This window comes from Cryptotermes secundus, unplaced genomic scaffold, assembly GCF_002891405.2.
Source record: "Cryptotermes secundus unplaced genomic scaffold, Csec_1.0 scaffold688, whole genome shotgun sequence".
Lineage (NCBI taxonomy): Eukaryota > Metazoa > Arthropoda > Insecta > Blattodea > Kalotermitidae > Cryptotermes > Cryptotermes secundus.
The window spans coordinates 989,772-1,006,063 of record NW_019725012.1 but is presented as its reverse complement, the minus strand read 5'-3'; the positions used below and the strand labels follow the sequence as shown (position 1 = coordinate 1,006,063).

The 16,292-nt window shown below is 44.4% G+C and overlaps 1 protein-coding gene across 3 annotated transcripts in view; it reads left to right on the top strand.

Annotated features, from left to right (window-relative positions):
• Positions 1–16,292, top strand: part of LOC111863235 (SRSF protein kinase 3) — a 97,904-nt gene that overhangs the window by 33,408 nt on the left and 48,204 nt on the right. The window contains exon 1 of one of the 3 annotated variants that reach the window (XM_033750978.1): positions 15,432–15,517. The exons of the other annotated variants lie outside the window; for them this stretch is intronic. Within the exon in view, the coding sequence (XP_033606869.1) occupies positions 15,447–15,517 (71 nt within the window). The 5' untranslated portion in view covers positions 15,432–15,446. Of the gene's footprint in view, positions 1–15,431; positions 15,518–16,292 lie in introns of those variants that run through there. 3 annotated transcript variants of the gene reach the window in all.

Here is a 16,292-nt window from a genome sequence, read left to right as displayed (position 1 = left end):
CATATTGGTGACTATAGACGGGGTTTGGATTTATTGACACCTTATACACACAACTCGGAACTACAGGCAGTTACAGTGTTATCGCTGATCTACAAACTTTACAGTTCACCGTTACACGGGCACTATGGTTCTCAGTCTTCCCTAGTCGTATCCTGGCAACGGATTTCAACACAGTAATCACACCAGTCTCACTATAACTGCAGCACACATGAAGTCTTCTTTGCACAGCCCAATTCGTTTCTTGCCGTTTCTTCTCAGTCACCTTCGAATGCCATCTCCAGAGACTCCCTCGATTCTCATTCCAGCAGAGCAGAGCAGAAGCTCACTGCCGGCAATCAGCCGGCCCCGCTGGGACCCATGGCCATATTTTGGTTTAGTGTCTAGACCTTTTCCCCCTTCATCGTTGGTCCTCGTTAATGATAAAAAGGAGGGGTTGCCTTTTTTTTTTTAATTGGTGTTCACTTTCTACACCTTATTCCACGTGATGTTACATTATTCTCACAGGAGAGGCAGAAATACGGATAAAGTGGGTTGGGAAGAAAGGAATTTAAGAGAGACTTATGAAGATGGGAAGTGGAGGGCAAAATGGGGGAATGAGACTAATGGAGCTGAGAGATCGGAGGAGGGGAAAAGACAGGGCGATACACGGAATGGAAGATGGAGGTAGACGAAGAAAGAGGGGGGGGGGAAGGTGAGAAACAGTTATCCAGTGAAATCGGAAACTTATACTCGTAAGACGTAGGGAAGTTGACATACAGCAGCACGTACTTATGGAGCTTAGCTCTTCTTGAGGAGCCGCCAATTCTGCAGCTACTCAAGAACTTCCCAGCATTTTGTCGAACCCCAAGGTTCATTACCGTGTTCACAAGAGCCCTCCACTGGTCCCTATCTTGAGCTACCTCAATCCAGTCCATACCATCCCATCCTATCTCTAAGATCCACTTTAATATTGTCTACCCACCTATGTCTTCCTCTTCCCAGTGGTTTTTTTTCCATCTGGCTTTCACACCAATATCCTATATGCATTCCTCTTCTCCCCCATTCATTCTACATGCCCTGCCCACCTCATCCTCCTTGATTTGATCATTGTAATTATACTTGGAGAAGAGTACAAGTTATGAAGCTCATCATTATGCAGTTTTCTCAGCACAGGGGAGAGAAAGCAGTACACCAGTTCGTTTTCTTCGTCTTCAAGGGTATAGGCCAGTTTACCTGTTTCTCCTGCCTAGGTGTGGGACGCCCGGTACTTCGGTTCATCTGAGTTTATAATTCTTAAAGACTGGATACATTAGAAAGACAATTGTCTGGGGTTAGGTGACTATTAGTTATTTTCTCCTAATACGTAGGTTTTGTTGACATTGGTCATTATACTGATGCTCCATTTCCATTAATCACTGCTTCTCAAGTCTGCAACAGGCCCAAGCAGTCGGCATGTTATGATAACCTTGTTCCCATTTTGGGGCTTCATTTGTGATCCTTCACTTTGCTGGACTCAAAGTACTATCGTTAGTCGTTAATGAAGCTGCAGACAGAGCAAGGAAGCGGAATAAGCCAGTCAGTCTGTCTCAGAAGAACACGGCACGTGTTTTGTGCATAGCAACGGGGAAGTACCCTAGCTATTCTGTCAGCTAGCCGGGAAGCTTGGACCCGGTTGCCTCGGCCGGGAACGGCTGTGAGAATCGAGGAACGAGCGGAATGGGTCCCAAGACGTCGGTTGCCTCGCATCACCACCCGCGCAATTTCGGATTCGGGACCTAGCCCCATCCACGGAATTGTTGGCATAGGACGAGTCTCCAGACGACTTCCAGCCCAACCTCGTCCTTATCCGTCACGTGTCATCACGTGGAACCTGCGGTGAGCTCCTTCAGGTTATTATGCATGCAAACTCTTCAGATTATTCAGAATGGCCCGGCAGGAAAGGTCAATATTCTGAGAGGTGACAGTATCGGTCACTCTAAGCAAAAAAGTGTAAATGTACATGTGTCCTATTCCGAACGGTTTCCGAGATAGAGCTATTTCACTGTACAGTTCACTGTGCACTGTACAGACGAGCAACACGCGATGTCCTCACACGAGTTGCACCGAGATACAGCTATTTCACTGTACAGTACACTGTACAGACGAGCAACACGCCATGTCCTCACACGAGTTGCACCGAGATAGAGCTATTTCACTGTACAGTACACTGTACACTGTACACTGTACAGACGAGCAGCACGCCATGTCCTCACACGAGTTGCACCGAGATAGAGCTATTTCACTGCACAGTACACTGTACACTGTACAGACGAGCAGCACGCCATGTCCTCACACGAGTTGCACCGAGATAGAGCAATTTCACTGTACAGTACACTGTACACTGTGCAGACGAGCAACACGTCATGTCCTCACACGAGTTGCACCGAGATAGAGCTATTTCACTGTACACTGTGCAGACGAGCAGCACGCCATCTCCTCACACGAGTTGCAAAGTGCACTGATGTTGACGGTGGAATTTTCGGAAATGTATTGTACTAGGTAAACTGTACCAACACTGTCATTTGAACAGTAAATACCGATATTCAAAGGATTTTTTTTAATCTTCCTAATCCTTCCAGCCGCACTATGGCCCTGGGGTAGACTCAGCCTCTAACAGAAATGAGTACCAGGAATCTTCCTTAAGGATTAAGGACGGCCGTTGATGATATCCTTACCGCCATCTGTGAACCATTTGTCTAGAGAAAATGTGGGAACCTTAACATCTCACAATCCTACGAGTCTCTACGGCCTGTTACAGGGATACCTTTACTTACTTTGTATTATAAATCTCTTTATCAACAATTTTGGAACAGTACAGTGAAATAGCTGTATCTCGGGAACAGTTCGGAATAGGACACAGGTACATATACACTTTTTTGTCTACGTATCAAAGAGTTAGGCATGGAGCATATATCCAGATCTTCTGCATGTTCTTCAAGAACTCTACATACAGAAATGGAAGCAAAACCCCCTAGAAAAATCATCTAGATTCATAGAAATATTTCTGAATGGAAACACGTGACATGTTATAACACATGTTAAACTAGATATGCTAAGCGCGACATATACGCAGATTTCAGTTTAAAAATAAGATCAATTTTGTGTTTTAATATTGTAATTCTGAGATGTAGGTTATTTACGTCACAGCTGTACGCCTTAATATGCAGATGGATCGATCAGGTATGACGTCTGAAATGTCAATACGTTCGTAGTTAATTGTAATGGGCTGATGTTGACGGCATCTGTGGCGAAACGCGCAGCCAGACTTAAATAAAAACGAAAGCTGGTGTTGAGGGAAAGAAGAAGCACAGCGGTGTGCTGTAAGTGAGATTACCAAAACAACTTATTTTCATTTTAAGGAATTGATAAGAAAGGAGGACCGCCTCTGTGGTCTAGTGGTCAGAGTTCCTGGCTACACATCTAGAGGTCCGGGTTCGATCCCAGGTGCTACCATATCTTCTGAGAAGTAGTGGGTCTGGAACGTGGTCCACTCAGTCTCGTGAGGATAATTGAGGAGCTATTTCAAGGAAATAGCGGCTCAGGTCTAGAATCCCAAACTTAACGGCCGTGGGAATCCGTTGCGCTGACCACGCGACACCCTCTATCAGCTAAAGTTGGCACTAACTTCGCTGACAAGCGGCGGTCGCTCGGTCGGTATAGTTCGCTTGCGGACTACAGGCGACAGAGTTTGTAATAAGAAAGTAGAGCAAGGAGCCGGTTTAGCGCAGTCGGGATAGCGACTGCCTGCGGGTTGGATGATCGAGGGGTCGGAGTTCCAGTCCCGGTAGGATCAGAATTTTCTCCATATCGTCCAGCTGGGGCCCACCAAACCCCTATCCAGTGGGTACCGGTAGTAAGGCAGCAGGGGCGTGAAGCCGACTAGCGCCGAGATCAAGAGAATGTGGATCTATACATCCACTCCCCCATACGTATTCATGACATAGTGCTTAATTAGTTAAGCACAGGGACAAGTTTGCCGTTTACCTTAATAAAAAAGTAGAGCCGATGACAGTGGCTGCGAGGTCTAAGGCATGAACTGACTTCTCCCGCTCAAACATTGGGATCGTGGGTTCGAATCCCACACTAGGCATGGATGTTTCAGTTTATTCTGTGTGTAGCAGCCTTGTGGTGGTCTGATCCCCCCTCCAAGGGATCCTACCGACTATAAACAAAGGCCAAGGTTCATCATGGAATGTAGCATACAGAAATTATTTACTAGAATAATAAATTGGGCCGCGCCATAGCTCAAGCGGTTAGTCGCTGGCTTCCCACCGCTTCGGCCCGGGTTCGATCCCGGGTCTGGTCAAGTGGGATTTGTGGTGGACAAAGTGGCGCTGGGGCAGGTTTTCTCCGAGTACTTCGGTTTCCCCTGCCAATCTTCATTCCACCAATTGCTCCACAATCACCCTCACCTATCATCTGGGGCTGGTACAATAGGCCAGAAGTGGGCGCAGTACAAGGGACTTAGTCCCACTCCACTAGCATTAAGAAAAAATAAATAATAAGTTTAGATTTTGAAGGGTTCTGGCGGTATATAAACATTGGGAATTCCTTAGTTTTAGGACTTTGTCCATTGTCCGATATTCTAAAGAAAACAACATTTCGGAAACATCCAGTTGCCTAAATATTGTGTTCTTTAATGTTCTTCAGAATACCGGACGATGAACGAAGTCCGACCAGAAGTTGCGAATAATAAAAAAAGTAGTTTTTTTACAGTGGTATCAGAGAACATGAGCTATTAATGATAGCTGTTCACTATATGATATCTGTAGTCTTGTTAGATTACTTGGTTCAAGTTCACAAACAAAGCGGTGGCAACGCCTGGTAGTTAGTGTTTAGACAAAATGTCTTACTCACTTGCCGGAGAAGTTGCCGCATAATCAAGGCGTTAGAAATGAACCGCGCGCCTTTCGACTGTGTGAACTGCCGCGTTTCCTTCGCGGTCTGCCGTCATCATAGCGAAAGCTCAGCAACTTATACTTGTAAGAGAGCCAGTTAGTGAGTTCACGTTCTAATCATCCTAAATGAAGGGGCCTGACCAGTAGTAATGAGATCTTACCTCTCGTCGAAGAGGAGGCCCAATTTAGTAACGCGTAAAAGTCTTGGAAAGAACAAAAATATATTAATGGGTCCAAACGGGACCCGAAATAAAAAATTACTGTGCTGGCGACGGCCAGCAGCAGTTCACCCGACCGATGATGAAGCTTACATATCTACTTCCAAGAAATGCAGAAAATATTCTGGTCCGGACATAATACTTCTCTGGGTATACAGGACTCTTCAAGTTGTGTATGTTCTGTAAATCCTCTCTCCGTGTGTTGTTTTGTAGAATTTGTATCTTTTGAGTATACTTACAAGACCGCCTCTATGGTCTAGTCAGAGTTCCTGGCTACAGATACGGAGGTCCAGGTTCGATTCCCGGCGCTACCAGATTTTCTGAGAAGTAGTGGGTCTGGAACGGTGTCTACTGAGCCTCATGAAGATAATTGAGGAGCTATTTGAAGGAAATAGCGGCTCCGGTCTAGAAATCCGAGATTAACGGCCGTGGGGATTCGTTGCGCTGACCACGCGGCACCCTCTATCCGCTGAAGTTGGTACTAACCTTGCCTACACGCGGCGGTCGCTCGGTCGGTATAGTTCACTTGCGGACTAAAGCCACGGAGTTTTTTAAACATCCTTACAAGAATAATTCAGTTGGAGCAATATCGGGTGAACGCTCTGTTGAAGGTTTGTACAGTTGTAGAATTCTGTTGGAAATGCCCAGAGTTCTTCCTCGCCTTTCATTTGCAAGAATGAATTGTTTCTGATGAAAAAACGGGGCCAGTTATCCTGCTCTGGACGCGCCGGACACCAGCTCCTACAGAATGAAGTAGAATGGCGTCTATATAACGTAAATTTTCTGCTTCCATTGTCCTGCTTCTCTTTTGTGTTCACATGCCCATTAGAATAAAACGAAACCCCGTCTGAAAAGAAATGTTAATCTTGGATTAAGTTCGCCGTCGTCAGTTCATTGAAGATACTTGTTAGGTAAATAAAATGTGATGGTAAGGTGAAGCTATCCCTGTAACAGGCCTTGGAGGCCCATAGGGTTGTGAGACGTCGAGGCTCCCACATTTTCTCTAAACAATCGGCTCACAGATGGTGAAGTTGTGAGCCTTAGGCGCCGGCCGTCTTTTACCCCCAGAAAGATTCCTGCTACTCATTTCTGTTAGAGGCTGAGTCAACCCTAGGGCCATAATGCGGCTGGAAGGATTATGGAAATTGATAAAAGTTCACCTCATCGGGAATCAAACTCGCGGCCTACCGTCTTGTAGCATAGTGCCTCATTATGTAGCCGAGAAGAGAGCACAACTGTGAGTTCTTGTGTTTCCTTTCTCCTCTTCCCAGCGCTGTTACGTTTCGCAAAAGATTAACATAAAAACACCTCAGTCTCTAGTGTAAAATTGTCCATGTCCCCCGTGAAGGAAATCTAGCACGAGTTCACGCGTGAATGCCGTAAGAATCACTTTCGCCTGTCGCCGTTGCTGAATCGGGTGGGGGCAGGCGGAAATCGGGGCATTGATCGCCCATAACGGGAAAACAGCGCTTCAGCTCAGCCTCGAGCAACCTTACTTTTCGATGTCCATCGTAAAACGAGCTGACTGTCCAGTACTGATGTATGTAGTACATACACAATTGCAAGAAAACATTGAAGTTACGTATCATATAAGGTTGCTACTCTTGAGTACTTTTTTTTTCAATGTATCTTCGAGTCCTTTCAGGACCCAGGCCTCTTGTTCAGTTCCGTAATCATTTTTCACAGACGGTAGGACTCCTTGGACGAGTGATGAGCCCGTCGAAAGGCCGCTACCTAAACACAGAACAACACAAACATAGAATAAACGCATTCACACACCAAACATCCATGCCTTGAGTGGGATTCGAACCCACGATCTCAGCGTCCGAACGAAGCCTTAGACCGCGCGGCCACTGTGACCGCAGTCTGCAGTCACCTGCTCACGCTGGTTCTTTACTCGCGGATTTTTATACCCTGAAGATGTAGGCGATACGTTACTCCGAAACGTCTATTCACACTAGATCTACACGGCGCCACATCCCACAAGGCGCCATTCTTCATAGTCACCGCCGTAAAATCCTCAAATCTTAACACTGTATCCTTGTTTCATAAAGGAAGAGGTGGTACTCAGTGATAACAAAGCTTTCCTTCTACAGGATATTAATGTCAGACAGGAGACAGCTATCATTCGTGGCTAACCGCAAAAGAGCAAACTTAATTGGCAAAGAGCTCGTCCTGTTTCCATTTCGAAAGCTGTAGGTGTGAGGAATTATCTTACTGGTGACTTATTTTTCTTGAGAAACTTAAATAAACAAGTAGTCCTTCCATTCACGTCATTACGTACGGCACATGCGCATACGATGTTTTCATAGGACTTCTTAGTGTGAAATATTTTTTTTATTATTGCTAGTGGGGTGGGACTAAGTCCCTTGTACTGCGGCCAGTTCTGGCCTATTGTACCAGCCCCAGATGATAGGTGAGGGTGATTGTGGAGCAATTGATGGAATGTAGATTGGCATGGGAAACCGAAGTACAAGGAGAAAACCTGCCCCAGCGCCAGTTTGTCCACCACAAATCCCACTTGACCCTGGATCGAACCCGGGCCGCCGCGATGAGAAGCCAGCGACTAACCGCTTGAGCTATGGCGCGGCCTGGCGTGAAATATAGTCTACTTTCCCTTTTCATAATTAGCAGCACGAAATCAGTTTGATTACATTTTTATTGTGGTTTTATGCCGAACTTTGTGTTAGGGGAACATGATTATGCGAACACGCATAACACTAATATCTGAGTTGTTAATGGAAGTTTGTGTCATTAATATGGGCTTCATAATCTCGAGGCAGTTCTTTCTTAAACATCATTGGTTCAAATCCTGACTCCTCCATATTTTAGGCTTTTAGATGAAGCAGTCGGCTCAAATTTTGCCGGTTAGTGAAGTGCAGAGATTCAATTTTTTGTCCCTATGCTCGCTCTCTCACTCACTCATGGAACTGAGCCCTTCTTGAGAACCCGACAAATCTGCAGCTACTCAAGAATTTCTCAGCATTTTATGGAACCCGAAAGTTCATTACCGTGTTCACAAGAGTCATCCACTGGTCCCTATCCTAAACCAGATCAGTCTAATCCATACCATCCCATTCTGTCTCTCTAAGATCCATTTTAATATTGTCCACACACCTACGCCTTGGTCTCCCCAGTGGTCTCTTTGCTTCTGACTTTCCCATCAATATCCTATTTGAATTCCTCTCCTCCCTCATTCGTGCTACATGCCCTACCCACATCATCCTTGACTTGATCATTCTAATTATATTTGGAGAAGTACAAATTGTGAAGCAATAGCGTATCTAATAGCATACTTTTGGGGGGGGGGTGCGAATGATTAATGATAATTTTATTCGTTTTTGTGAAAAAGGCATATAATCCCGTACTGAGGGCGCTAACAAGTAAGTATCCAAGGAATCATGGGAAAGAGTGCTAATTTCTTTTTTACTTTCTCCCCACGTTTGCATCTTGAGATTGAGAGAAGTTTGTGGAGAGCACGTCACGAGGAGTCCTGCCCTCATACACACATACACGCACATTGGGAGCCTCGCTCCGGATCAATATTAGCGAGGCACTCCACTGGCTGCCCTACAGAACAGCCAGCAGCAACGGGGGCTCTGCCGGCAATCACATTCAGTCGTTCCTTTGACCCCTTGATGGATCTCGGATCTGTTTTCATTGTTTTATGGGTCCGTCCAGGCAGACGCCTTCCTTCCCACACTTCCGTTTCCGGTCATATCATACTGTCTGTCATCCTATTCAACGCAGTTGACAAATAATTCGAACGGCTCTTAATCAATCATTGCCGATATTTCACAGTCAGCCTCTCCAACTGACTAGCATTCATTAACTGTCAATTCAAACTCTCGTGTTCCGTAATACAGCGCCATTGGATCACGAACGCATGAACTCTAAACGGTGATGTGCTGATTGGCGCTCTTGTTCCGCTCTTAAATGGGACAGGACTTCTAATCCCATGTAATGACTGCAAATGATGAAAGTAACAAGTAGTTTCTCTGTTAAAGTAACTGAAATAGGACTTGTAAGATTTGAAGTTTTTTACGGCGGTGACTATGAAGAAAGCAGTCTTCTGGGATGTGGTGCTGGTTCCTCGCTCCCGGATATTCTTTTTTATTCTGCTCTGAAGATGGAGGCGATACGTTCCTCCGAAACGCCGGTTAACACATCTACACGGCGCCACAGCCCAGAAGACTGCTTTCTTCGAAATATGACTTGGTTCATTATGGTCCGTCAGGCACAATAGCTCACTGTGGTCACGGTGCAAGGGCCAAGAAGGCCCACCCCTTATACATTCATTCATTCATCCTGGTCCGTCACACTAGCAATATTATAAAAGGTTATTAACGCCGTCCAGTGTGATTGATAAATATTATTTTTTTTAATCTTTCATCCTTTCTATGTTTCGGTCCTTCTGAAGATAGTCGCTGCTACCAAAGCATGTAAAAGATGAAAGATTAAAATATACAATATTTATTAATCACACTGGACGGCGTTAATAATGTTTTATAACTGAAGTGTCTCCTGCAGGAGCATTGAACTTACCAGATGGCTGTCAGGACAAAGGGTGAAAGTTGGTAACTATAAGCTTTTAAAGTGCGAGCAGGAAACGAATGGACATCGTTATATTTCGTGTCAGAGATATGCAGTCGTAGGCTTTTAAAATTAGTTACACAGACCGGAAGTAGGTCCTCATACCAGTAAACCTTTGTCTTCCAAATCACGCTTGTGGAGTGACACGCAGTTTCTACTCCCCTGATTAGAAAATAATTAAATTATGAACCATTTAACTAGGTTTTCAAGATAATATTGATATACATTATAAACATATTTCTAAACTAATTTTCATCTAGTTAAATACTAAATTAACGGCCTTGGGGATCCGTTGCGCTGACCACGCGACCTCTATCCGCTAAAGTTGGCACTAACTTCGCCGACAAGCGGCGTTCGCTCGATCGGTATAGTTCGCTTGTGGACTACAGTTCACGGAATTTGTTTGTTGTGAATACTATAAACATTTGTTTTCAATTTATGCAGCATATCTAAGAATCTTCGTGTGTTGGTGTCTGCACTTACGAAATGCTTCTTAAATGCAGGTCCTTAAGCTGTTTGATAATTAATTTTTAGTTGTTATAGGCATTTGTGTATAGCTTGATCTATCGGTGCCTTCCAATACTAGAGTAATTCTTGAAGTTAACAGAACACCGTTTCTGTGGTCTAGTGGTGAGAGGTCCGGGTTCGATTCCCGGTGCTACCAAATTTTTCTGAGAAGTAGTGGGTCTGGAACTGGGTCCACTCAGCCTCGTGAGGATAATTGAGGAGCTATTTCAAGTAAATAGCGGCTCCGGTCTAGAAAACCGAAATTAACGGCCGTGAGGATCCGTTGCGCTGGCCACGCGACACTCTCTATCCGTTAAAGTTGTCACTAACTTCGCTGACAAGCGGCGGTCGGTATAGTTCGCTTACGGACTACAGGCCATGGAATATTTTTTTATTTAGTAGAAATTTATGTCTTAGATTAAATTGAATATAAACAATTAACTGAATAAATAAAATTATAAAACAGGCTTCCTGCTATGCCCTATCAATAGACGAGTTCTTTCCGGAGTGTCTTTTGACAAGTGTTATGGTTTCTTTCGTTTACAGTTATTTTATTTTGTCATAAAATTGTACTTTTTTAAGTTCCTGTTCTAATAAATTTAACGGTTGAAGTTTGAAGGAACAAAAATGTTATTCGAATCACCACGAATGTTATACGTATATATATCAGGCATAGATAGTTGCATTATCCTTCAGACCACAAATTAATCGGCGAGGGAAACATTCACCAACCTGAAGCGTTTTCGGGACTGAGTGTGAGAATTATGTGTTTACCTGTTTGGAACATCATTTCAAGGGCAGGTTGTAACTGTGAATTTCATAACATCGTTTGAAGATTTCTTTCTCTCTCCTGGAATGTGTTGGTAGATGGATGTTGACGTTTCGGTTGAAATCCCTGCCTCCATCTTCACGATAGAAGAATTCTTCTAATCTGAACCGTCCTGCACGTCCTTACATCCCAGAAGATGGTAATCTATATATACATTGCCTCTTAGAACGAAAAATCTTGCATAATTGTGACGGTTTAATTTTGAGAAAGAAACTAGTGAAATGCTACATTTGGAGCATTGCTCTGTATGGGGCTGAAACATGGACACTTAGGGCAGTAGATCAGAAACATCTGGAAAGTTTCGAAATGTGGTGTTGGAGAAGGATGGAGAAGATCAGTTGGACCGATTATGTGAGAAATGAAGAAGTGTTAATTAGAGTCAGTGAGCAGAGGAATATCCTACACGAAATAAGAAAACGGAAGGCTAATTGGATTGGTCATATCTTACGCGGTAACTGCCTTCTAAAAGAAGTTATTGAAGGAAAGATAGAGGGGCGGATAGAAGTGACCAGAAGACGAGGAAGAAGACGTAAGAAGATGCTGGATGACCTTGGGGACAGAAGAGGATATTTTCATTTGAAGGAGAAAGCTCTAGATCGCATCAAGTGGAGGAACTGTTTTGGAAGAGACTGTGGACCTGTCGTCTTGACTGATTACTGATGAATGAATGAATGAATGAATGAATTTGGGTAATGCTTTTCGTAGTTGTACTATAGCGAACTGTGCAGCTGATGTGCGTTTTTCGTGTTTATCCACCTGCCTTACACCTGGTAGACTCAGTTCCATAAATGTAGAACAACTGAAGTTGGTGAGGAAGTTGAGATGGGCCGGATATGTAGCATCTATGGCAAGAAGAAACATATGAGTATGCCACGATGGAAAATATTTACGAACTAGTTTAAAGGGAAAGAAGTTACATGTAAGTGAACAGTTACATTAAAACAGAAATTAATAGGACAATTACTGGCTGAATGAACACATTGAAGCAGATGAATCGACATAAAGCAGATTATGTATAATGACGCTGTTGACAGCTCAGCAGCTGAGGCACACAACCATGGCACTTCAGTCTAGAAATCTGTGTATGGACTATTGTCATATTTACTGTGTGATACGAGGGAAATTCAGTAAGTAGGTCACAAAAGGATCTAAAACATAAAATATATGTTATTTGAACCGGGGACAAACATTTATTTCTCGACATATCCACCACCAACATTTTGTCCCATCGCTTTATTATCGCGTCGAAACTTGCAGCATAGAAGGTTTTTGACTTTTGTCTCATCAGTCGCTTCCGCCGTTTCAACTTCGTCATCAGCGAAACTTTTGCTACTTTTCTCGACCCAGTTTTAAATCGGTTTACCCGACATGCACTTCGCACCGTAAACAGGAAACGTTTCTTTATGAATATCCTTTGTATTGGGTCCTTTTACCCACAAAAATGAACCTTACTCTTCGTTAGTACACTTCTCAAGCACGGTCGCCATTTTGACTACTGAAACCGGGCTCTGAACATGCGCATGCGCGTCTGCTACCTATACCATCATAAAGCTGGACTGTGCTGTTACCTGGTGATGCACATAGAAAACCTTTTACGTCCGTTACAGATGTTTTACTGCTATTTGTGACCTATTTACTGACTCGCGCGTGTACATTAGTGGGATATCAATATGTTTAATATAAATACAACCAAGGTGTAATAAGAATATAAATTTTCAGCAGTAATGAGAAGGAAAATGACAGACATTCAGATAAGATAAAGATATTTCCGTTTAACCTGTGATAACGTAAGCATCAGACATACCTCATGAAGATAAGTGTTTAGTTTAAATTCGCAGGGCAATGAATTTGCGTGTGTGTTTCGTGAATGTTCTATGAAGGATAAACGCTACTAGGAACACTGACCACGGCTTGTTCAGACTCAAATAACATGGAGGGGGAACAACCAAGAAGACCCGAGGCACAGTTGCGAACATACATGGGAAGCACGTGATCTTGATGACGTGGTTCAGGACAGATTACGGTCTGGCTAATTTGTGATGACGGTGGTGAAACGCGTAGTGGATCTGGAGGGGGGTCCACTCAGCTTCGTGAGGATAATTGAGGAGCTATATGAAGGAAATAGCGACTCCGGTCTAGAAAACCGAGATTAACGGCCGTGGGGATCCGTTGCGCTGACGACGTGACACCCTCTATCCGCTGAAGTTGCCACTAACTTCGCCGATAAGCGGCGGTCGCTCGGTCGGTATAGTTTGCTTGCGGACTACAGACCACGGAGTTTTTTTTCTGTGAATGAATATAGACGGGGTTTGGATTGCTGATTTGATTTCTTGCACACTTTGATAAAGCGTAAGACGATATTTTACAGCTCACTGTTACACACTAGTGTCCACAAGCACGTTTTCGCAGTCGTCGCTTGGTAGCGGCTTCCAACAGCGGACGTTCCTCTTTCTCTGGGTTCCGGAGCTGTCCCGAGCCTCAGCTACCAGCTTCTCACAGCAACGGCTCACAGTTTGTCAACCGTATCAGCCCTGTGACTGCTCACTTCCCTCCGCTTCTCTATCTCAACTCGGTCTGTTTAATGATGCAGCATCGAAGCGGACAATATAGAAAACACAGCGTCTAACAGTACTTCGATTCTTGCGCGCGCGCGCCTCTGCCTAGCAACGGCTGCAGGTCGCGCGCAACGGGTGTATACGTCACAATGTTCTGTCTTAGTGAATTTTCTCCCTCGTACGGAAAAGGCCCCAACATTTTTAAATCGGAGTTGATATGAACTTAGGCCGTGCCATAGCTCACCGCGTCGGTCCGGGTTCGAGTCCAGGTCAGGTCATATTGGATTTGTGGTGGACAAAATGACACGGGTAGATTTTCTCTGAGTACTACAAAATCCCCTGCCAATTCTCATTCCACCGACTGCTCCACATTCAACGTCTATCATTCGGGGCTGCTACAATAGGCCGGTTAGTGGCCGACTTACCAAGTGGACTCAGTCTCACCCCACCACAAGAAACTAAAAAAGAAAACTAGCATGAACTTGAGCGTGGTAAACAACCACCAGCAAAGCGTACAATACGGATGTTAGTGAAAAATTTCCAAGAAACTGACAGCTTTTTAACACAGCCTGCAGACCGTAGCAGAATGACAGGTGTACTGTATGTCGCCTTGATGGAATTTTGAGAACGTTTTGAAAGCCTCCAAAGAATGCAGGAAAGTAGTGGCAAAGAAACTGGAAGGCAAATGAACTTTCTCTCTTCTCGGTAACATCAGGCTATTGTTTTGCACAAGACAATGTTGTGTTAGAATGAAATGTTTTCGACTGGTGCAGTCCTTGGGGGTTTCCTTATGCTTTACGTTCTCCACATCTCGAATTTCCAGACGTATAAGAAAGCACATATTTTAGTGGGCCTGTAACAAGAAATTTACAGGACTGCGCCATATGATACCGTTTGAAACATACAAAAACACCGTGGTTTTAGTCCGCAGGCGAACTATACCGACCGAGCGACCGCCGCTTGTCGGCAAAGTTACTGCCAACTTTTGCGGATAGAGGGTATCGCCTGGTCAGCGCAGCGAATCCCCACGGCCGTTAATTTCGGTTTTCTACACCGGAGTCGCTATTTCCTTGAAATAGCTCCTCAATTATCCTCACCAGACTGAGTGGACCCCGTTCCAGACCCACTACTTCTCAGACAAAATGTGATAGCGCCGGGAATCGAAACCGGACCTGTGGGTCTGTAGCGAGGAACTCTGACCACTAGACCACATTGGCGGTCTCATGATAGTAATTGAAATTAAAACAAAAATTGTTACGAAGTTTCAAGCGAAACAAGTTGCATTAATTATCCACGTGTTTGCCTTATTTCTCAATACTTCACCTCCATCGCTTCATGAACTCCATTACGCCATCATGAACATATTCTTGTTTGTCTGTCAACCAGTTTTGCACTGCACACTGCGCCTCCTTCTCAGTACAAAAGTATATTTCACCGAGTGCAGTTTTCTAAGGTTCAGAGGTATGAAAGTCTCTCTGGTTCTGAAGCCACATGAATAATGTGGTTGGGGAGGACCTTTGGGCGGTTCTTCAAAGGTTAAACTAATCGCTAGAGAAGCATTTGCACTCTGAAAACAGACAGCCTTGAAGAAGAAGCCTCATAGCTTTGTCATAATGACTGGCTTCAGATTGTCGTTCAGGAACTTAGTATGGTTCATAGTGCGTTATGCAGAAAGTCTATCACTGTGACGCCGTTCGTGTTCCAGAGCAATCAGCGTGACAATTCGAACTGATGGTGGTACCCGAAGCTTTCTGGGCTTCAGCGATGAAAGCTGACGTGATTCTTTGCTAGCTAGTTCCTTTGGCTTCAAGCAGGAAGTGTTGGAACCATGACTCGTCGTCCTCCGCTTCAAAGGGTCATCAATGCCCTTCATGTGTTGATGGTGCGCATGCGTTTAAGGTCAGCTCAAAATAGAAAGAAAGTAGTGATTTTTGAAAGCGTATTATAAAACAGTAAATATTTTCATTGCAAGTAGTTACTATAGGATTCAGCGGCCTCCGTAGTCTAGGGGTAACGTTCCCACCTCGTGACTCAAGGTACGCGAGTTCAAACCCCTCCTCCGGGAGGGACTTTAAGCCGTGGGTCCCGTGTCGTAGCTTTATGGCACGTAAAAGAACCTCATGTCTCAAGGGGACCTCTGAGCCAAATGCAGGACATTTCCCGCCCAACAGTAGTCTCTAACGTCTCTGGTAGAGGGGGGAAGCATCGAGATACCACTGAGCCAGTAGAGGCCGAACTCGCTGGCTGAGTCGGGACTGATGGCGCGCACCAGTACCGGTAGGGTATAGAGACTGGTAGACTATCACAAGAGGATGCACAATGGACCAATACTGGTCTAAGTGCATGGGGAGACCCACCCTTTTCAATAACAATAACAACAACAACAACAACAACAACAAGTATAGGATTCTGACGATGGTGTATAACACACAGAGATATTGGTCCAGTGATTGAGGCTAGCTCTAAGGGACCCAACAGAATAGGTGTTTTCCCTCACCTGAGGACGGAAACATCCAGTTTCCGAAACGTCGTGTTTTTCTTCGTAATCTTAAACCAGGACGATGGATAAAGTCCGAAAACCCAATATTTTCATTGCAGTTATTGAAATAGGGCTATTTTTAATTTCAGAACCTGGTTATAGTCACATTAATGAAGGCCTATAACATCCGTGCTT